Source organism: Bos javanicus, chromosome 19, assembly GCF_032452875.1.
Source record: "Bos javanicus breed banteng chromosome 19, ARS-OSU_banteng_1.0, whole genome shotgun sequence".
NCBI lineage: Eukaryota > Metazoa > Chordata > Mammalia > Artiodactyla > Bovidae > Bos > Bos javanicus.
In genome coordinates, this window is record NC_083886.1 from 15,634,573 (window position 1) to 15,655,740 (window position 21,168).

Sequence of the window (21,168 nt, forward strand, 5' to 3'; positions counted from 1 at the left end):
CTGTTCTACTGCCTCTCACCTCACCCTCTTTTCTGGTGACACTGAGAGTATAAATTGGGGCTGGGCTCTGCCCCTGCACCACACCAGAGGCCAACATGAAGACAGGCACCGTCTTTGTTCTGCTGGCTTTCCTCGTCATGGGGCTGGAGATGGCCAGGACTCAGGTGTCTCTTGTCGAAGGTGAGGGTGCTGAGGGGACCCCAGCTGATAGCAGAGAAGGCTCAGAGCCCAGTGTTAGACCTGAGGGTGGTTTTGCCTGGAAGCAACCAGGTCCCCACAGCAGAGTGGGGATTGGCATTGATTAGATGCCTTTTCTTTGATGTAAATGAGCACTCATCCTGTGTGTCCCATTCTCCCTATCAGACTGTGTTGGGTCTGCTTAGAAATTGGGGGTAAAGGGTACGTTTTCTCTCTAGTTAGGACCTGGGCCTTGTGAGTGGGACCCCAGAGGAAGTTGGGGGACAAACCGAGTGTGTGATGCAAGGGATGGTGATCTCTGTAAACAGAGGCTTTTCTAGAATCTTCTTATAAAGTGGGAGGAAGAGGGTTATGACTGTGCAGGTTTCTTATCTTCTGAGACCCGTGCAGCCTTCAGAGAAAGGGGAGCATTCTCCTAAGACCCAGACTATGGGCTCCATGGCAGAGGAGCAGTGGAGGCTCAGGGAGGAGTCCAGAGCACAAAGGAAGCAACGGAAGAGGTAGCAGTCCTGCCTGTGATGGAGGCATCAGGCCTCCAGCGTCTGTCCTCAGGCCTGTCTTAGTGACTGCGCCACACGCCAAACACCATCCTGTGTTTCAGGACAACAGGAACTTGGATTCTGCCCAGAGTTGCCCGAAGGTACTGTGGGAATTTGTGTTGAAATGTGCTCAGGTGATGATTCCTGTCCTGAGGGAATGAAATGCTGCAGCAATGGGTGTGGTCATGTCTGCAAAACTGCTGTCTTCAGAGTGAGTACAAATCAGGCAAGAGCTGGCCAAGGGGTGCACCCAACTCTCAAGTGGACTGTGCTTACATGTCCACCACATGGGAGAGTCTGGAAAACTCCCAGAGAAGGGGGTTGGAAACATGGCCAAAAGACAGCTGGCCCACATTATCTGAGGCCTCATCCTAAACGAGGAGCCCTGTCCCAGGACAATGCTGATCGGTTCAGTTGAGACAAGTATCCATGATACAGATTCACAGGTCATTCTTAACCAAGGTTTTCTCACTTTATTTCTCCTTCCTCACCAAAGGGATTTAACTCTTCCTGAAAAATGGAACACCCCGGGAGGAGGAAGGAAGGGAAAGGGAATCCCTAGGGATTGAGTATCTCCTGTGTCAGGCATGCATTGTTCAGGAATTGAAACAAAAAGACAGATACAACAGGATAAATGAGACAGACATAGATAAATAATCTAAACGTAGGGTGACCAGTGCCTTGTACAGATTTCTCGTACAATCTGTGGGAGAAAGAGAGGGGTTATGGGCTTTACCTCAAGGGAGAGAGATTGGGAAAGTTGTCAGAGAGTAGAGAACATATTGAGCGAGAGAATACAGGGTGCAGAAAGTTAGCAGGAGGAAGGCAGGGCAGTTGAGAAGGTGGGAGGAGTATGGGTCTTCCATTGGAGACGAGGAAGTGGTGGTAGCAGGAAGGGGTTGCAGCATCTCAGGGGGATGGTGGAGGGCCATCCATGCCAGAGTCCAGTGAGGAGAGAGAGCCTCCTGATGAAGGGTTTGGTAAAGTGCTGGATGTTTCTAAGCACAGTTAATGTCATGATCAAATTTGTATTTTTAGAAGGTTGGCTCTGGTGGCCTTGGGAAAGCTGGACTGAACAGTGATTGAGCATGCCTGAAGAACAGCACCTGAAGATTTTTTATGAATCCACAAATTCGATGCTTGGCATAACAAGGCTTCCATATCCATTCCTTGCTCTTTCCTTTGCCTGGAATTGTAGCCCTGGAGGATAAAGATCTAAAATGGTGCAGTGGCTGCTTTCTAAAAACACTTGTGTTCAAAATAAACTAAATCTGTGGCATAGTTTGGGCTGTGTCTGTCTTTCCATTTAGGCATTCTGGTGGATCTTCTTTGGCTAGCAGGACCATATGTGTGCTCTGCAGTGGGTGCATGAATACAGGGCACTCAGAAAACCAATAGATCAGACTCAAGTTCCTCCCAGCTAGCTCCTTTCCTCTTTCCACATCTCTGTCTCTAGACAGGGCAGAAGGCTCGAGAATATTTTCTCAAGTGTCCTGTGAAGATGACTTTGTCAAACAACAAAATGAATGAGTATGTAGCACGTAGTAGGCCTATTGCAGCGGCTTGTATTAGGGCAAGACTCCAGAGGAGTAGGAGTGTGAGCAAGGGTGGGGATACCCCATTCTAAGGCAGCACACCGACATCTAGCAGGAAGCCTACCTCCGGGAGAGCCATCCTGTTCCCTGGGATGTGGGTGACAGGAATTGGAAAGTGCCAGCTGCTATCTTCAAGTGATTTGAAGTTAGGATACAGTTAGGAGATGAACTCTGAGGATGTAACCTTCCATTGAGACTTCCCTGAGACATAAGCTAAATCTTAGTCTCCCAAAGATTCTGACAAAAATGATGGATGGGGTTGACTTTATCTCTCCCGAGAATCGAGTTCTCAGTTTACTTCTTTCCATCAAGATTCCTCCAGTTAGCCTGATGAGTGTGAAATGTGGTCTTCCATATCTGTGTCTCGCTGTCACCAACACTGCTCTTGTACATCTCATAAGCCCAGTGTCATGTGGCCTCACCTGTCTGTGCAGAGGAATGAAGGAATATTAGCATTGAAATCTTCTGTCACTGTCTGGTCATCCTCATCCCAAACCCTTCCAGTCTCCTTTGGTTCATGAGTATACCTCTAAAAAGTTTCCAATCAATTTCACCATTTACCTGCCATTCTGATTGCCAAAATATGACCTTCCCTGGCAAAGATACTGGAGGATGGCCTCCTACAACTTCCACTTATGTTTCTCCCCTTCAGGTAGTGTTCAGTTCAGTTCAGTTCAGTCGTGTCTGATTCTTTGCGACCCCATGAATCGCAGCACGCCAGGCCTCCCTGTCCATCACCAGCTCCCGGAGTTCACTCAGACTCAGGTCCATCGAGTCAGTGATGCCAACCAGCCATCTCATCCTCTGTTGTCCCCTTCTCCTCCTGCCCCCAATCCCTCCCAGCATCAGAGTCTTTTCCAATGAGTCAACTCCTCGCATGAGGTGGCCAGAGTACTGGAGTTTCAGCTTTAGCATCATTCCTTCCAAAGAAATCCCAGGGCTGCTCTCCTTCAGAAAGGACTGGTTGGATCTCCTTGCAGGGACCAAGGGACTCTCCAGAGTCTTCTCCAACACCACAGTTCAAAAGCATCAATTCTTCGGTGCTCAGCCTTCTACACAGTCCAACTCTCACATCCATACGTGACCACAGGAAAAACCATTGCCTTGACTAGATTGACCTTTATTGGCAAAGTAATGTCTCTGCTTTTGAATATGCTATCTGGGTTGGTCATAACTTTCCTTCCAAGGAGTAAGCGTCTTTTAATTTCATGGCTGCAGTCACCATCTGCAGTGATTTTGGAGCCCAGAAAAATAAAGTCTGACACTGTTTCCACTGTTTCCCCATCTATTTCCCATGAAGTGATGGGACTGGATGCCATGATCTTCGTTTTCTGAATGTTGAGCTTTAAGCCAACTTTTTCACTCTCCACTTTCACTTTCATCAAGAGGCTTTTTAGTTCCTCTTCACTTTCTGCCATAAGGGTGGTGTCATCTGCATATCTGAGGTTATTGAGATTTCTCCCGGCAATCTTGATTCCAGCTTGTGTTTCTTCCAGTCCAGCGTTTCTCATGATGTACTCTGCATATAAGTTAAATAAACAGGGTGACAATATACAGCCTTGACGAACTCGTTTTCCTATTTGGAACCAGTCTGTTTACAGCGTACTAATAAACAGAAATTTTTTTAAAGTACAAACATAACATCCAGAACTAAAATTCTATAGTTATCTACACGGTGATTCAGTAGGATGGGGTTGGGGGCACAAGCACAAAGAGAAATGAGGGCAAGCTAAGGTAATGCCCTTGTTCTGGAAAAGGTGCAAACATTAATAATGTTTAAAAAATCAACACAGAAGAACTGTACAAAAAAGATCTTCACGACCCAGATAATCATGATGGTGTGATCACTCACCTAGAGCCAGACATCCTGGAATGTGAAGTCAAGTGGGCCTTCAAAAGCATCACTACAAACAAAGCTAGTGGAGGTGATGGAATTCCAGTTGAGCTCTTTCAAATCCTGAAAGATGATGCTGTGAAAGTGCTGCACTCAATATGCCAGCAAATTTGGAAAACTCAGCAGTGGCCACAGGACTGGAAAAGGTCAGTTTTCATTTCAATCCTAAAGAAAGGCAATGCTAAGGAATGTTCAAACTACTGCACAGTTGCACTCATCTCATACGCTAGTAAAGTAATGCTCAAAATTCTCCAAGCCAGGCTTCAGCAATACGTGAACTGTGAACTTCCAGATGTTCAAGCTGGATTTAGAAAAGGCAGGGGAACCAGAGATCAAATTGTCAACATCTGCTGGATCATCAAAAAAGCGAGAGTTCCAGAAAAGCATCTATTTCTGCTTTATTGACTATGCCAAAGCCTTTGACTGTGTGGATCACAATCAACTGTGGAAAATTCTCAAAGAGATGGGAACACCAGACCACCTGACCTGCCTCTTGAGAAACCTATATGCAGGTCAGGAAGCAACAGTTAGAACTGGACATGGAGCAACAGACTGGTTCCAAATATGAAAAGGAGTATGTCAAGGCTGTATATTGTCACCCTGTTTATTTAACTTATATGCAAAGTACATCATGAGAAATGCTGGGCTGGAAGAAGCACAAGCTGGAATCAAGATTGCCGGGAGAAATCTCAATAACCTCAGATATGCAGATGACACCACCCTTATGGCAGAAAGTGAAGAGGAACTAAAAAGCCTCTTGATGAAAGTGAAAGTGGAGAGTGAAAAAGTTGGCTTAAAGCTCAACATTCAGAAAACGAAGATCATGGCATCCGGTCCCACCACTTCATGGGAAATAGATGGGGAAACAGTGGAAACAGTGTCAGACTTTATTTTTCTGGGCTCCAAAATCACTGCAAATGGTGACTGCAGCCATGAAATTAAAAGACGCTTACTCCTTGGAAGGAAAGTTATGAGCAACCTAGATCGCATATTCAAAAGCAGAGACTACTTTGCCAACAAAGTCCGTCTAGTCAAGGCTATGGTTTTTCCTGTGGTCATGTATGGATGTGAGAGTTGGACTGTGAAGAAGGCTGAGCACCGAAGAATTGATGCTTTTGAACTGTGGTGTTGGAGAAGACTCTTGAGAGTCCCTTGGACTGTAAGGCGATCCAACCAGTCCATTCTAAAGGAGATCAGTCCTAGGTGTTCATTGGAAGGAATGATGCTAAAGCTGAAACTCCAGTACTTTGGCCACCTCATGCAAAGAGTTGACTCATTGGAAAAGACTCTGATGCTGGGAGGGATTGGGGGCAGGAGGAGAAGGGGACGACAGAGGATGAGATGGCTGGATGGCATCACTGACTCGATGGACATAAGTTTGAGTGAACTCTGGGAGTTGGTGATGGACAGGGAGGCCTGGCGTGCTGCAATTCATGGGGTCTCAGAGTCGGACACGACTGAGCGACTGAACTGGCTGACTGAAAAAATCAACAGGGGTAAATTCCTGAAGAATAAAATTAGAAGTATGAATTTTAAAGTACTAGATGAAAAATTTAACCTAGTTAATGGAAAGAGTAAAGAATAGCAAACTAGAAAACGCAGTAAGAAAGTATGATAAATAAGAAACAAGAAATATGGTGACAGGATAAATCCTAGTTTAACAGTTAGGGCCATAAACATAAATAGGTTAAACTCTCTGATCAGAATGTAGGCAATATGCTAAGTACAGGCCTGTTCTATAGTTAACAGGGCTTCTTTGAAAAATAAGAATGACTTTCTCATCACCCCCAGGCGAAGGGCTGGGAGCAGGAAAAAGTACATAGTGGAAAAACATCTTGAAAACAAGATGTTGAAGTACTGATGTGACTGATGGAAAACCATTAGTGACTGTTCTCCAACCAGAGCCTTGAGGGAGTTGTTGAGAAAGGTTGTCACTAGCTGAAGTGCTAAACACAATCATGAATGGCCTGAAGGTTTGACATTGAGGACTGTGCATTGTATATCTTTATCCCCCGATCTGAGATTGTAAAAAACAGATATCTCTAGAGCTCAAGGAAGTAGATGTTAGCAATAAAAGGCATGCAAGGATTAGGATCGGGCTTTTGCCTGCGAATGAGTCTTATTTTTCCTTATTCTTCTGTGGCACTGCTCCCCCGGGTTGGTTCATTGTTGGGCTGGTCCTGATACAGAAGACCTCTCAAACTGAATAAAATGAGTTTAAGTCAAGCAAAATACTGCTTTAAGAAATATATGAAAAAGGTCTAATAGTATGTCTTATAGAGATGGAAATTTTACTAGACAAATATGAACTAAAAGAATGCTGAATTATCAATTTTGATATTTAGCAAAAATATTTTAATATCAAATATATAAAGGGAAAAGGATATTATTTAATGTTAAAAGGAATGATAAATTAAGAAGATGATTGTGAACACAAACACATATACTCTTAAAATTATTACTTGACATATATACAAAGAAATAACTGATAAAAGTAAAAGAAATACATGAATAAATTATTTTAGTTGGACATTTTATCAAATCCCTCTCAGAAATTAATGAATAATACAGACAAAAATAATGAAAAAAAAGACAAATTAAATCATAAAGATTAACAAATTCAAACTGTCACGTGAGTGTATGTTCCTCAGTTCTTTGTCTCGTCACAACAAAGAATTGGAGCAACGGACATTAAAGCCCTCGGCACGTCACAGCTCTCAGGTCTTGGACAAACTGTGTTATAGCTCTTAGGCAAATCAGTGTTACAGCTCTATTTTATTTAGAAGATAGCAGGAGAATCCATCCTTGAAGTGTGAGGGCATGCCAGCCCAAGGACTCGAAGAGAAGAGAGTGGAGGAGTGAGCGGGGAGCGGGGGGGGGGGGGGGGGGGTGCGGGGCGGGGCACGGGGAGTGAGAGAGAGAGAGAGCGCGCGCGCTTTGGCTCCTCCTTTTATATGTTTTTTTCTCCACCTGGGCTTGCCCTATGCAAATTGGGCTTAGCCAGGAGTGCTGTTTGTTCTGCCTGAAGTCTTCACTCTGGTCCTCAGACCTTCCTTTGACCTTCCTTGTCTTTTAGCCACCGCCATTTTGGACTCCTTTTCCCTATTCTACCTACCTAACAAAACTAATGGATAATAGACAACTTTACACTCAACAACAGAGAAGACAATTTTTTTTTCTTTTTTAGTGTTTATAGGACATTCACAAAAATCAAACAAGTACTAGGCCACAAAGAAATTAAAAACCTATTCCTGATATTATAAACTATATTATCTAGCTGCAATGCAAAAAAATAAAAATTCTTAACAATTCTTAGAGTCTTCCAGAAAATAGAAGAGGAAACACTTCCTAATTCATTCTATGAAGTCAATATTATGCTAATATCAAAGCCAGATAAAGACATTACAAGAAAAGAAAATTAAAGGCCAATATCCCTTATAAAAATACGTGCAAAAATCCTAAAAAAAAAAAAACTAGCCAGGTGATTTCAATAGCATAGCAAAAGGATTATACATCATGACCTGGTAGGATTTATCTTAAGAAGGCATTGGTGGTGAAAATCAATAAATATAATGCAGAACATTAATAGAATAAAGGAAGAAAAAAACACATCAACATCTAAACTGATACACAAAAAGGATTTGACAAAACCAACACTCTTTAATGATAAAAATACTAAGAAAACTAGGAATAGAAGTGAATTTTCTCAACGCAATAGATGGAATTCATGAAAAATTCATAGCTAACATCATATTCAATAGTAAAAGACTAAAAGCTTTCCTTCTAAGACCAGGAAAAGACAAGGTTTCCTGCTTTCACTGTTGCTATTCAACTGGAGCTTCTAACCACAGAAATCATGCAAGAAAAAGAAATAAAAGGTATGAAAGTTGGGAAAAAAAGAAGTAAAACTACCTCTATTTGAAGATGACATGATTCTATACACAGAAAATCATAAAGAATTTACAAAGATTCTACAAGAGGCAAAAAATAAATTCAGTGAAGTTCAGGTCAGTACACAATGCAATTCATCAGCAATGAAAAATCCATAAAAGAAACTAAGCAAACAATTCCATCTACGATAGCAAACAAAAGAATAAAATACCTAGAAATATTTAACATAGGAGGTTATTACCTGTTTTATCATCGAATGCCAGATTTCCATCCTAGGAGACTAACAACATTCTCATTGCCTTTGACTTCTAACTGGATCAATTCATGAAACCCAGATTCCTTCCATTTCCCTGAGCACAGTTGTCCTCTATCACTCCTGACACCAGTTTCCACCCACATTAAGCCCTTTTAGATACAGACAAAAGAAGGCAATTCTGCCTAAGTTGAGACAACAGGAATTTTGCTATTACACAGCTCATAGAAAAAACAGACTGGTGAATCAGGTTTAGGAATGGATTAAGAAACAGTGTAAGGCAGGTAGCAGAGGACATAACAAGTTCAGCTCACAGCCACAATCTGGTTGCTGGCACTTCTGCTGCTGTGAATTGTTTTGGACTATCCCTAAGTCAGGAGGAGCAACCCTACGTCCAAGGAGCAGTGGCTGCATGGGTGCAGGAAGGCTGAGAGGAGCTACTCCACGTTCAAGGTCGGGAGGGGCAGTGGTGAGGAGATATCCTTCGTCCAAGGTAAGAGAAACCCAAGTAAAATGGTAGGTGTTACGAGAGGGCATGAGAGGGCAGACACACTGAAACCATAACCACAGAAAACTAGCCAATCTAATCACACTAGAACCACAGCCTTGTCTAACTCAATGAAACTAAGCCATGCCATGTGGGGCCACACAAAATGGGTGGGTCATGGTGAAGAAGTCTGACAGAATGGGGTCCACTGGAGAAGGGAATGGCAAAACACTTCAGTATTCCTGCCTTGAGAACCCCATGAACAGTATGAAAAGGCAAAATGATAGGATACTGAAAGAGGAACTCCCCAGGTCAGTAGGTGCCCAATATGCTACTGGAGATCAGTGGAGAAATAACTCCAGAAAGAATGAAGGGATGGAGCCAAAGCAAAAAGAATACCCAGCTGTGGACGTGACTGGTGATAGAAGCAAGGTCCGATGCTGTAAAGACCAATATTGCATAGGAACCTGGAATGTCAGGTCCATGAATCAAGTGGTCAAACAGGAGATGGCAAGAGTAAACGTCGACATTCTAGGAATCAGCGAACTAAAATGGACTGGAATGGGTGAATTTAACTCAGATGACCATTGTATCTACTACTGTGGGCAGGAATCCCTTAGAAGAAATGGAGTGGCCATCATGGTCAACAAAAGAGTCCAAAATGCAGTACTTGGATGCAATCTCAAAAAAGACAGAATGATCTCTGTTCGTTTCCAAGGCAAACCATTCAATATCACAGTAATCCAAGTCTATGCCCCAACCAGTAACACTGAAGAAGCTGAAGTTGAACGGTTCTATGAAGAGCTACAAGGCCTTTTAGAACTAACACCCAAAAAAAGATGTCCTTTTCTTTATAGGGGACTGGAATGCAAAAGTAGGAAGTCAAGAAACACCTGGGGTAACAGGCAAATTTGGCCTTGGAATATGGAATGAAGCTGCGCAAAGGCTAATAGAGTTTTGCCAAGAGAACACACTGGTCATAGCAAAATCCCTCTTCCAACAACACAAGAGAAGACTCTACACATGGACATCACTAGATGGTCAACACAGTAATCAGACTGATTATATTCTTTGCAGCCAAAGATGGAGAAGCTCTATACAGTCAGCAAAAACAAGACCGTGAGATGATTGTGGCTCAGATCATGAAGTCCTTATTGCCAAATTCAGACTTAAATTGAAGAAAGTAGGGAAAACCACTAGACCATTCAGGTACGACCTAAATCAAATCCCTTATGATTATACAGTGGAAGTGAGAAATAGATTTAAGGGCCTAGATCTGATAGATGTGCCTGATGAACTATGGACGGAGGTTCATGACATTGTACAGGAGACAGGGATCAAGACCATCCCCATGGAAAAGAAATGCAAAAAAGCAAAATGGCTGTCTGAGGAGGCCTCACAAATAGCTGTGAAAAGAAGAGAAGCGAAAAGCAAAGGAGAAAAGGAAAGATATAAGCATCTGAATGCAGAGTTCCAAAGAATAGCAAGGAGAGATAAGAAAGCCTTCCTCAGTGATCAATGCAAAGAAATAGAGGAAAACAACAGAATGGGAAAGACTAGAGATCTCTTCAAGAAAATTAGAGATACCAAGGGAACATTTCATGCAAAGATGGGCTCGATAAAGGACAGAAATTGTAGGGACCTAACAGAAGCAGAAGATATTAAGAAGAGATGGCAAGAATACACAGAAGAACTGTACAAAAAAGATCTTCACGACCCAGATAGTCACGATGGTGTGATCACTCACCTAGAGCCAGACATCCTGGAATGTGAAGTCAAGTGGGCCTTCGAAAGCATCACTACAAACAAAGCTAGTGGAGGTGATGGAATTCCAGTTGAGCTCTTTCAAATCCTGAAAGATGATGCTGTGAAAGTGCTGCACTCAATATGCCAGCAAATTTGGAAAACTCAGCAGTGGCCACAGGACTGGAAAAGGTCAGTTTTCATTCCAATCCTAAAGAAAGGCAATGCTAAGGAATGTTCAAACTACCACACAATTGCACTCATCTCACATGCTAGTAAAGTAATGCTCAAAATTCTCCAAGCCAGGCTTCAGCAATACGTGAACTGTGAACTTCCAGATGTTCAAGCTGGATTTAGAAAAGGCAGGGGAACCAGAGATCAAATTGTCAACATCTGCTGGATCATGGAAAAAGCAAGAGAGTTCCAGAAAAACATCTATTTCTGCTTTATTGACTATGCCAAAGCCTTTGACTGTGTGGATCACAATCAACTGTGGAAAATTCTGAAAGAGATGGGAACACCAGACCACCTGAACTGCCTCTTGAGAAACCTATATGCAGGTCAGGAAACAACAGTTAGAACTGGACATGGAACAACAGACTGGTTCCAAATATGAAAAGGAGTATATCAAGGCTGTATATTGTCACCCTGCTTATTTAACTTATATGCAGAGTACATCATGAGAAACACTGGACTGGAAGAAGCACAAGCTGGAATCAAGATGGACAGGAGAAATATCAATAACCTCAGATATGCAGATGACACCACCCTTATGGCAGAAAGTGAAGAGGAACTAAAAAGCCTCTTGATGAAAGTGAAAGTGAAGAGTGAAAAAGTTGGCTTAAAGCTCAACATTCAGAAAATGAAGATCATGGCATCTGGTGCCATCATTTCATGGGAAATAGATGGGGAAACAGTGGAAACAGTGTCAGACTTTATTTTTTTGGGCTCCAAAATCACTGCAGATGGTGACTGCAGCCATGAAATTAAAAGACGCTTACTCCTTGGAAGGAAAGTTATGACCAACCTAGATAGCATATCGAAAAGCAGAGACATTACTTTGCCAACAAAGGTCCGTCTAGTCAAGGCTATGGTTTTTCCAGTGGTCATGTATGGATGTGAGAGTTGGACTGTGAAGAAAGCTGAGCACTGAAGAATTAATGCTTCTGAACTGTGGTGTTGGAGAAGACTCTTGAGAGTCCCTTGGACTGCAAGGAGATCCAACCAGTCCATTCTAAAGGAGATCAGCCCTGGGTGTTCTTTGGAAGGAATGATGCTAAAGCTGAAACTCCAGTACTTTGGCCACCTCATGCGAAGAGCTGACTCATTGGAAAAGACCCTGTTGCTGGGAGGGATTGGGGGCAGGAGGAGTAAGGGATGACAGAGGATGAGATGGCTGGATGGCATCACCAACTCAGTGAACATGAGTTTGAGTGAACTCCGGGAGTTGGTGATGGACAGGGAGCCCTGGTGTGCTGTGATTCATGGGGTCACAAAGAGTCAGACACGACTGAGCAGCTGAACTGAACTGAACTGATCCCTAAGTCACAGTACCATTCCCTGTAGATCCACATCATCAGAGAGAAGCAATACAATTCCAAGCCCTATTTTTCAGGGAGTAGGAAGGAAGTATCTGGGCCTTGCCAGTCTCCAGAGGGAGAAACAGAGGGTTTCTCTTAAATATAAAGGCAGTTTAAATGCAGGTGAGGGACTTTCCTTGTGGTCCCATGGTTAAGACTTCGTGCCTGCAGTGCAGGAGGAACAAGCTCAATCCGTAGTAGGGGAACTAAGATCTCACATGCTGCAGAGCACACACCCCCAGCCCCTGCCAAAAAAGAAAAAATAAATGCCGGTGAGAAAAATGAGAAGTTTACTAAAAAGTAAAAAACTTTCTAGGGACATCTGGACTACCTGGAAGGGAGAAACCTAAGAGGAAGTTATAGGATGCCATCCTCAAATATCTTTGCAGTGGAAGGTCATTCAGTATGGCAGATAAATGTTTGAGAACATTTTAGTGGTATGGTCATGAACTTCCCTGAATGACCAAGGGAGACAGGGGCATGGAATCCTTTGAAATGGGAATGGCCAGCCATTCCATCACTGAAAGATGATTTCAGGGCTAATATCCCCTCATTCCGGTGCACAGACTGCTGAGGCCATGGGGCATTGGGATTCTACGATGTGCTATATGAGAAGCAAGAGCAGTGTTGGTGACAAGGACATACAGATATGGAAGAGCAGGCAAAGTAGGGGGATTCAGTAGGAAGAAGTGAACAGAGAGCTGGAAGAGAGAAAGCTCACAAGCAGACCGTCCAGACTATCATTTTTGCCAGAATCTTTGGGAGACCAAGTTTTATCCTCTTCCTCAGGGAAAATCTGAATCCAAAGCTCCATCCACAAAGCCTTTCTCATAACTGTATCCTGACTCCAAATCACTCCAAGACAAGAGCTGGCATTTCCCAACGCATGCCAGCCCAAGTTCCACATGCCAAGGATCAGGTTCCCTCTCCTAGAATTAGGCATCAAGTCCCGATAGATGTTGGCGCCTTGCCTTAGAATAGGGTATCCCCACACTGTCCCTTCCAAGTCTTGTCTTAATGAAGTCTGCTGTAACAGGCCTGCTATGTGCTCCATAGTCATAGTTATTTATTTTTTATGCTCGACCAAAATCATTCACAGAGCACTTGAAAAAACATTCTCAGACCTTCTACCTTGTCTAGGTACATAGAGATAAAAGTGAAAGTGTTTGCTGCTCAGTCGTGACTAACTCACTGCAACCCTGTGGACTGTGGCTCACCAGGCTCCTCTGGAGGAATGAAACTAAGTGGGAGGGGACTGAAATTAGGTGGGGGGTGGCGGGAGGGGGACTTGCCTCTGGTCTATTTGTATCCTGAGTGTCCTGTATTCATGGGCGCATGTATACACATGTGGTCCTGTTAAGCCACAGAGGGGCCACCAGAATGCCTACATGGAAAGAAGGACACAGCCCAAACTATGCCACAAATTTAGTTTATTTTCCACACAGGCTCTTTAGAAAGCAGACATCCCACCATTTTAGATCTTCATCTTCCAGGGCTACAATTCCAGGCATAGAAAAGAGTCTGGAATGGATGTGAAAATCTTGTAGTTATGACAAGCATCAAATTCATTGATTCGTGAGAAATCTTCTGGGGCTGGTCTCCAGGCATGCTCAATAAACCTTCTGTCCAACTTTCCCATGGCCACCAGAGCCACCTTTCTAAAATACAAATTTGATCATGACATTAATTGTGCTTAGAAGCATCCAGCAGTTTACCAAACTCTTCAGCAGGAAGCTCATTCCTCTCTGGGCTCTGGTATGGATTTCCCTCCACCACCCTCTGAGATATTACAATCCCTTCCTACCACCATCGCTTTCTCTTCTCTTACTGGGGCAGGTCGACACTCCTCCCACTCTCTCAGCTGCCCTGCCTTCCTCCTGCTGACTTCATGCATCCTTTATGCTCTCCCTTGATGTTCTCTACTCTCTGACAACTTTCCCAATCTCTCTCCTCCCAGGCAAAGTCAATAACTCCTCTCTTTGATCCCACAGATCTCAGGCGAACTCTCTTTGGGGCACTCCTCACACTAGGTTGCAATTATTTATCGAGATCTGTCTCCTGACCCATGTTGTTCTTGTCTTTTTACTTCAATTCCAGTACAATGTGTACCCAACACAGGAGATACTTGGGGTTCCCTTTCCCTTTCTTCCTCCTCCCAGGATGACCTATTTTCCAGGAAGCATTAAGCCCCTTTGGTGAGGGAGGAGAAGGAAAGTGAGAAACTCCTGGTAAAGAGTGACCTGTGCTTCTAGGGTCACAGCTACTTTTCTCAACTGAACCCATCAGGGCTGTCTTGGGATAGGGCTCCTCTTCTAAGAGAAGACCTCAGATAGTGCAACCAGCTGTCCTTTTGCCATATTTCTAGCCCCTTTCTCCCAGAATCTTCCAGACTCTCACATGCAGCGGACATGTGAGCAGCCCTCTTCACCAGCAAAGTGCCCTGGGGAGTCATGTGCATCCTTGGCCAGTGCATGGTTGATTTGTACTCACTCGGAAGACAGGAGTTGTGCAGGAATGACCACACCCATGGCTGCAGCATTTCATTCCCCTGGGACAGGAATCATCACCGGAGCACATTTCAACACAAGCTCCCAAAATACCTCTGGGCACCTCTGGGCAGAATCCAGGTCTCTGTCGTCCTGAAACACAGGATGGTTTTGTGCAGTCTGGAATAGTCACCAAGACAGGCTTGAGAACGGCTGCTGGAGCCCTGAAGCCCTCATCGCTGGCAAGACTCCTCCCTCAGCCTTGACTTCTCCACTCTCAGTCTTCAGCCCACAGTCTGGCCTTAGCAGAAAGTTCTCCCTGCTCCAAAGTCTGCACGGTCTCAGAGGACAAGAAACCTTCCCAGTCATAAGCCTCTTTTTCCCGATTATAAGAAGATCTTAGAGAAGTCTCTGCTCACAGAGGTCTCCAGCTCCCCGTTCATGTGTGTGAGTCCACATGTGCTTGTCCCATAGCTCCCTGTGGAGTCCCACATCTGGGCAAAGTCCTAATAGAGAGAACACTACACTTGACTTCCAATCAGACCCAACCCAATCTGATAAGGACAATGGGAAACGCAGGGTGAACTCTCATTTAGATCAAGGGAAATGCATGAGGGGATGTGGTTGCTTCCAGGCCAAACCATTCCCACATTTAGCACTGGGCTCTGAGCCTTCTCTGCGGTCAGCTGGGGTCCCCTCAGCACCCTCACCTTTGACAGGAGACTTCTGAGCCCAGGTCACCTCCAGCCCCATGATGATGAAAGCCAGCAGAACAAAGATAGTGCCTGTCTTCATGTTGGCTTCTGGTGTGGTGAAGGGGCAGAGCCCAGCTATAATTTATACTCTCACTGTCACCAGAAAGGAGGGTGGGGTGGGAAGCAGTAGAGCAGGAAGAGTATTAAAATGTAAGCTCTCAAGGGAGTGTCCTTGTTCTAATTTCCTTGTTCTATTTCACAACTGGTTTCTCAGGCTAGGTAATGGGTTCTAGGAGAGGCGAATATTAAACTGGAAAGCTCGGGAACATGTTTAAGCTCTTCATTCATTGCTCCATTACTTCTTAGCCCTGATTTCCCCCGTGCCTCTAGGAACCATAGCCAAATAAAAGAATTTTCTCCTTGTACATTATATTATCAGAGTAAGAGCTTAAGCTAGGTGTTGTTTGTAAGGGCCCATCTGGGGTCTCCTGCTGCTCCAGTTACACAAGGATGGTGAACGTGTGCTTTGGAGCTGCCCCCATGGCTGAGGGTGGAACCACAGTGAGCGTGAAAAAGTCACTCATCTAAGGGGATGGATGTTCAAGACCACGAGCTGGGCAGGGGCCTTGAGAGTGGAGAGGCATGGTCGATCTTGGTGTCTGGTGGTCTCTGAGGCTACCCTGCTTCATACCAAGAAGTTTCTGGAGAGAAGGTTGTGTGGGTGCCCTACATGAGCAGAACTACAGGAGAAAGACACAAAAGGGTCCTCAGGGGCTTGTGTAAGGAGCCTAGCCCACTTTCCCATCTCAATTACGAAATCTCTGAGAAAGGTGCGTGCAGATACACCCCCAGTGACAGTGGGAGTGAAGAGAAAGTCTGCTTTGTCCTTGGTGGTCAGAGGTCAGACAAGCACCTTAAGACCTCCTGTGGGTGAGGCCTGGGCAGAGAAAGGCGAAGTCAGCCAAGAGGGGGCTCAGCCTGTCCATGTCAGGCGGTGAGCTCACATTAGCATCTCAGAATCTCTGCAGACTCAAAGGGCAAAAGCATTTTTGAATGCTAAGAATGACTCCTTAGTCTGAAGGAGGGACCAGGGTCCCTAGAGAGAGAGCTCAGTCCAGGGTGGAGATCAATGGTGCCACGCAGCACAGACCAAAGCAAAGGGCAAGCCCAGATCCAAACCCATGATGGCTGGCTGGACCCCAGGCTGCTGCGTATTGTGGCCTCAATCGTGGGGCCAGGGCTGGACAGCTCCAAAGAGCTTGCAGGAGCATTCTCTGGAGCAGCACTGTTGGCAAGGAGAGGGCTTGCCGAGAATATCTCCCCAAAAGTGACTGAGATACGATGACTATCCCTGAGTTAACATCATCTGTCAAAGTTCATTTTCACACAACACACGATTGTGGTAAATAATTCCAACAATACAGATATATCCCGAGTAACCTTCCAGGAAGCAATCAATATTACCAGTTTGCTTTGTATTTTTCAAAGCTCTTTTCCTATGTTTTTGCATATATTTATGTGTGTATATAAACACATAATATTTTTGTAGAAATGAAGTTATATGCATTATTTTGCTTTATTCAGTTAATGTGATGTCTTGGAGAGCTTTCCAGGTTAGTATCTTCTCTTTTAAAAAAAAATAATAGCTACTATCTAAAATTCCATTTTATGAATGGTTTATAATTTATTTGGCCAGACTTTAATTGTTAAGACATTTAGCAGGTTTGGGGTTTTTCCTATGGTCATGTATGGATGTGAGAGTTGGACTGTGAAGAAAGCTGAGTGCTGAAGAATTGATGCTTTTGAACTGTGGTGTTGGAGAAGACTCTTGAGAGTCCCTTGGACTGCAAGGAGATCCAACCAGTCCATTCTGAAGGAGATCAGCTCTGGGATTTCTTTGGAAGGAATGATGCTAAAGCTGAAACTCCAGTACTTTGGCCACCTCATGCGAAGAGTTGACTCATTGGAAAAGACTCATGCTGGGAGGGATTGGGGGCAGGAGGAGAAGGGGACAACAGAGGATGAGATGGCTGGATGGCATCACTGACTCGATGGATGTGAGTCTGAGTGAACTCCAGGAGTTGGTGATGGACAGGGAGGCCTGGCGTGCTGCAATTCATGGGGTCGCAAAGAGTTGGACAGGACTGGGCGACTGATCTGATCTGATCTGAGCCTATCCCTTCTCCAGCGGATCTTCCCTATCCCGGAATTGAACTGGGGTCTCCTGCATTGCAGGCGGATTCTTTACCAACTGAGCTATCAGGGAAGGCTTAAGTACAGGTGATTTATAATGTTGCATGAATTTGCTGAATCACGGCAAAGTGATTCAGTTATACATTGCTGTTGTTTTAGTCTCTAGGTGCTGTCCAACTCTTTGTGACCCCATGGATTGTAGCCTACTGCTTCTCTGTCCTTGGGATTTCCCAAGAAAGACTACAGGAGTGGGTTGCCATTTCTTTATCCAGGTATCTTCCTGACCCAGGGATTGAACCTGGGCCTCCTGCATTTGCAGGTGGGTTCTTTACCACTAAGCCATCAGGCAAGCCATTATACATATACATACGTATCTGTTCTTTTCAAATGCTTTTCCATTATAGGTTATTACAAGATATGGAACATAGTTCCCTGTGCTATACAGTAGGTCTTTGTTATCTATTTTCTATATAATAGTAATTATCAAACTCCTAATTTATCCCTCCTCCCTTAAATTTTTAATGGACTATCTCAAGCTGTGTAGTCCTTTACTCCCCTTGGGATATATCCAAATTGGGAATATGAGGCAAAGAATTCTCACTCCAGTAAAAGAACTTAATTGGCAGAAATTATATAACACAATATAATTTGCTTGCTACTCTAGCACGTCAAGTTCCCAGTATGAAGCATAGGATAATCATGGTCTACAATGTCTTGTTGACTACTCATTGTAATAACAGGTGTTGCAAGGTTATGAAGGAGGGACTTTCTCCAAGAATTATAACAATACTTGATCTTTGTTAAGCACATGATTGTCTGGTAGGTCCTGAGTTTATACTTTATACCCATCATCTCAATGAAGGCTCACAAGCCTGTGGGGTTGCTTCCACCAATATCTCCATGTCCCAGATGAAGAAATGAAACTCAAAGAAATGATGCCTTGTGAACACTTCAAACCCACCCCAGACTCACTGCTGTGCAATCTCCAAGGGTGGGGTCCAGAAAACCTCCCCAGATGCTGTTCATGAACCTGAAAACGAGGAGCATTTTACCTACCTGATTAAAATCTTGATTTCTTTGTGGAAAACAAAACAAAATGATGTTCCTATAAAAAGTGGATTTCTAGGACTCAAGTGACAGTCACAAATTTGGGGATTTGCTAAGTTCTCATGACATATTGTCATTTGAAAAGACCAGGTGTCTGCAGCCTTTGTAAGACACAAATGAACAATTAAAGGAGAAGACTGAGTGGAAACCTTGGGAATTCCTAGATGTCCTCCTGTGTCTGAGCCAGGACCCCGTGGGGGCTTCCCTAGACAAACCCTTCCCCCATATCCTCTGCTTTAGCTCCTCTCCAAGTAAGTGAGTGCTTAGTCACGTCCGACTCTTTGGGACACCATGGACTGTAGCCCACCAGGCTCCTCTGTCCATGGGATTTCCCAGGCAAGAATACTGGAGTAAGGTTGCTATTTCCTTCTCCTGGGGATCTCTCCAACCCAGGCATCAAACCTGTGTCTCCCGCATTGGCAGGCAGATTCTTTACCACTGCGCCACCTGGGAAGCCCCATCTCCTCTTCAAAGTACACAGATAATAGTATCTGACGCACATTTACTGAGTTGCTTTACACATGCTAAAATCACCACCAATGGGAAAAAATTAGCTACTTAATGACCGTGAGCACATAGTCCCCAGGCCTATGGGAGCCTCAGGGTTGTTATTAACCTCTGTAACACCCTCACCATTGACCAATGAATTGTGCACGAGCTGCTCACAACTCCACCCCTGGGACCCCCCTCCTCACCTTGCCTTTTAAAAGGCTTTGCTGATACCCATCGGGGAGTTCAGACTTTTTGAGCACTTGTTGTTCTGTCCTTGTATGGCACCTCACATTAAACACTGCACTTTCCCTTCCCTGTAACCTGGTGTCTGTAGATTCGCTTAACTACATGCAAGGGAGCCACCCAAGTTTTGGTTCACTTACTCTCAGTCTGTAAAACATGTTTGGGGAACCACTGACCAAAACCACTGCCCTGGCCAGGCACTACAGTAACCACTTACATAAGTGGTTGTTTTTTTTTTTTAACTTTTTATTTTGTATTGGGCTATAGCCGATTAACAGGGCTGTGATAGTTTCAGGTGAACAGCAAAGGGACTCAGCCAGTCATATACTTGTATCCATTCTGCGTGAGTTATCTTAAACAGGAGATCTTGATGAGGAATGTGGAACTAACAAGTTACCACCAAACGGAAACATTTAAGAACAGTAAAGGAAGGGAGGAGATGTCAGTCCAAATGTCCTGCCAACTTCCCAGAATCCTTCTCACTGGAATCCATCTTGGCTGAGTGATATGCGTGCCACTAAGGACCTTGAGTCAGAGTGATTGGCCAGCAACAACCCAGAAATTAACGCAATTACCATAAAACCTGAGACTTCGAGCCATGTGGCAGAGAAATTCTCCTGGGTCCCTTACCCTGCTGCTCTCTGCCCAAAAAATCTCTCACTTTGTCAGCAGGTGTCTCCTTAGATAGTTCATTTCTGAGTGTTAGACAAGAGCCCAATGTCAGGCCCTGAAAGGGGTCTGCCTTTCCGGCAACAAATCTACCTGTTGTACTTGCAGCTATCAAAGTTGTGTTTCATTTTTCTTTTTTTTTTTTCAGGATGACACGAGAGACCTTGAGACTGCAGCAGCTTCTTTGTTCAGTCTCCTGAATTTCCTGGAATTCTATTTTTCCTGCAATTTCATATTCCAGAGAGTCATTTCCCAATGCTGCCAAATCCTTTAAACACCCAACTGCACACTCAGCCCCCCAGCCCCAGATCTTGTTCATGTTATATCTTTGTCATCTTTATCCTGTTTCATGAAGAGCCAAGAAAGAAGAAAGAACACCAAGGCATTGTGTAACAGAGCATGAGACCTTGTTAAGTCACAGATGATGAAATTTAAAAAGTCAGATGGCACAGATCTGGCCAAAGACATCTTCTCAACACCTGTGGGCCTGCTGCCTTTCTGGATAACTTTAAGTGTGGAACAGACCATATTTGGAGGAATTTGCAAGGTGCCTTCCCACCCTCCTCTACTTCCTTATTCTCACACCCATTTCTCTGTCTTGCAAGCAGTCAATTATAAACTAGACTCCCTGGCCTTTCGGGGAGGGTGGACACAGCTTAGAGAAGCAAGTCAGCTGAATTCCTCAGGCGATTTTCCTTCAGACTCACTAGTTCTGAAAGCACAGGTTTCCTATTTCAAGATCTGGGCTTGGGTGGGAGAATAGGATTTGGGTGGAGGTGGGAGGATGGGAATAAGGCCAAGCCCTGAAAGAAACCAGACATAGGGTTGATAGCATAAATGTTTTTTAAATTCATGATTTAAGAGCTAGCTTTCCTCCCACATATTGGGAGAGAAAAATAAGATGTACACTAGTGAGAGGATAAAGGAAAGATGTGAGCTGAAAAGTGAGACATCTGAGAATAGCCTCAATAGGGTCTCATCCCTGCATGGGAAGAGGGTGGACTGTAGATAGAGTTGGCAGGGCGAAGGAACAACCCAGGAAGGCTGCCAGCCTTTCCAAGAAGCCTGCTGGGCTCAGAGGAGCTTAGGCTGCGTCAAATGGG

General features: G+C 44.3%; 2 protein-coding genes across 2 annotated transcripts; one reads left to right on the forward strand and one right to left on the reverse strand.

Moving 5' to 3' along the window:
* Positions 1 to 2,018, forward strand: LOC133231773 (WAP four-disulfide core domain protein 18-like). Its single transcript, XM_061390332.1, has 3 exons — positions 1 to 180; positions 800 to 948; positions 1,776 to 2,018. The coding sequence occupies exons 1-3, from the start codon at positions 96 to 98 to the stop codon at positions 1,821 to 1,823; spliced, it is 282 nt and encodes a 93-aa protein (XP_061246316.1). The 5' UTR covers positions 1 to 95; the 3' UTR covers positions 1,824 to 2,018.
* An 11,575-nt stretch (positions 2,019 to 13,593) lies between these two features.
* LOC133231774 (WAP four-disulfide core domain protein 18-like) lies at positions 13,594 to 15,486 on the reverse strand. The gene is made up of 3 exons (XM_061390333.1): positions 15,377 to 15,486; positions 14,671 to 14,819; positions 13,594 to 13,838 (listed from the first exon to the last, which is right to left on the reverse strand). Exons 1-3 carry the CDS (start codon positions 15,459 to 15,461, stop codon positions 13,791 to 13,793), a joined length of 282 nt encoding a protein of 93 aa, XP_061246317.1. The 5' UTR covers positions 15,462 to 15,486; the 3' UTR covers positions 13,594 to 13,790.
* Positions 15,487 to 21,168: the final 5,682 nt, after the last annotated feature.

Coding starts and splice junctions, on each gene's coding strand:
- LOC133231773 (XM_061390332.1), top strand. CDS start 96: ATGAAGACAGGCACCGTCTTTGTTCTGCTGGCTTTCCTCGTCATGGGG. Junction 181..799: donor TCAGGTGTCTCTTGTCGAAG/GTGAGGGTGCTG, acceptor CCTGTGTTTCAG/GACAACAGGAACTTGGATTC. Junction 949..1,775: donor GCAAAACTGCTGTCTTCAGA/GTGAGTACAAAT, acceptor TTGTATTTTTAG/AAGGTTGGCTCTGGTGGCCT.
- LOC133231774 (XM_061390333.1), bottom strand. CDS start 15,461: ATGAAGACAGGCACTATCTTTGTTCTGCTGGCTTTCATCATCATGGGG. Junction 14,820..15,376: donor TCAGAAGTCTCCTGTCAAAG/GTGAGGGTGCTG, acceptor CCTGTGTTTCAG/GACGACAGAGACCTGGATTC. Junction 13,839..14,670: donor GCACAACTCCTGTCTTCCGA/GTGAGTACAAAT, acceptor TTTGTATTTTAG/AAAGGTGGCTCTGGTGGCCA.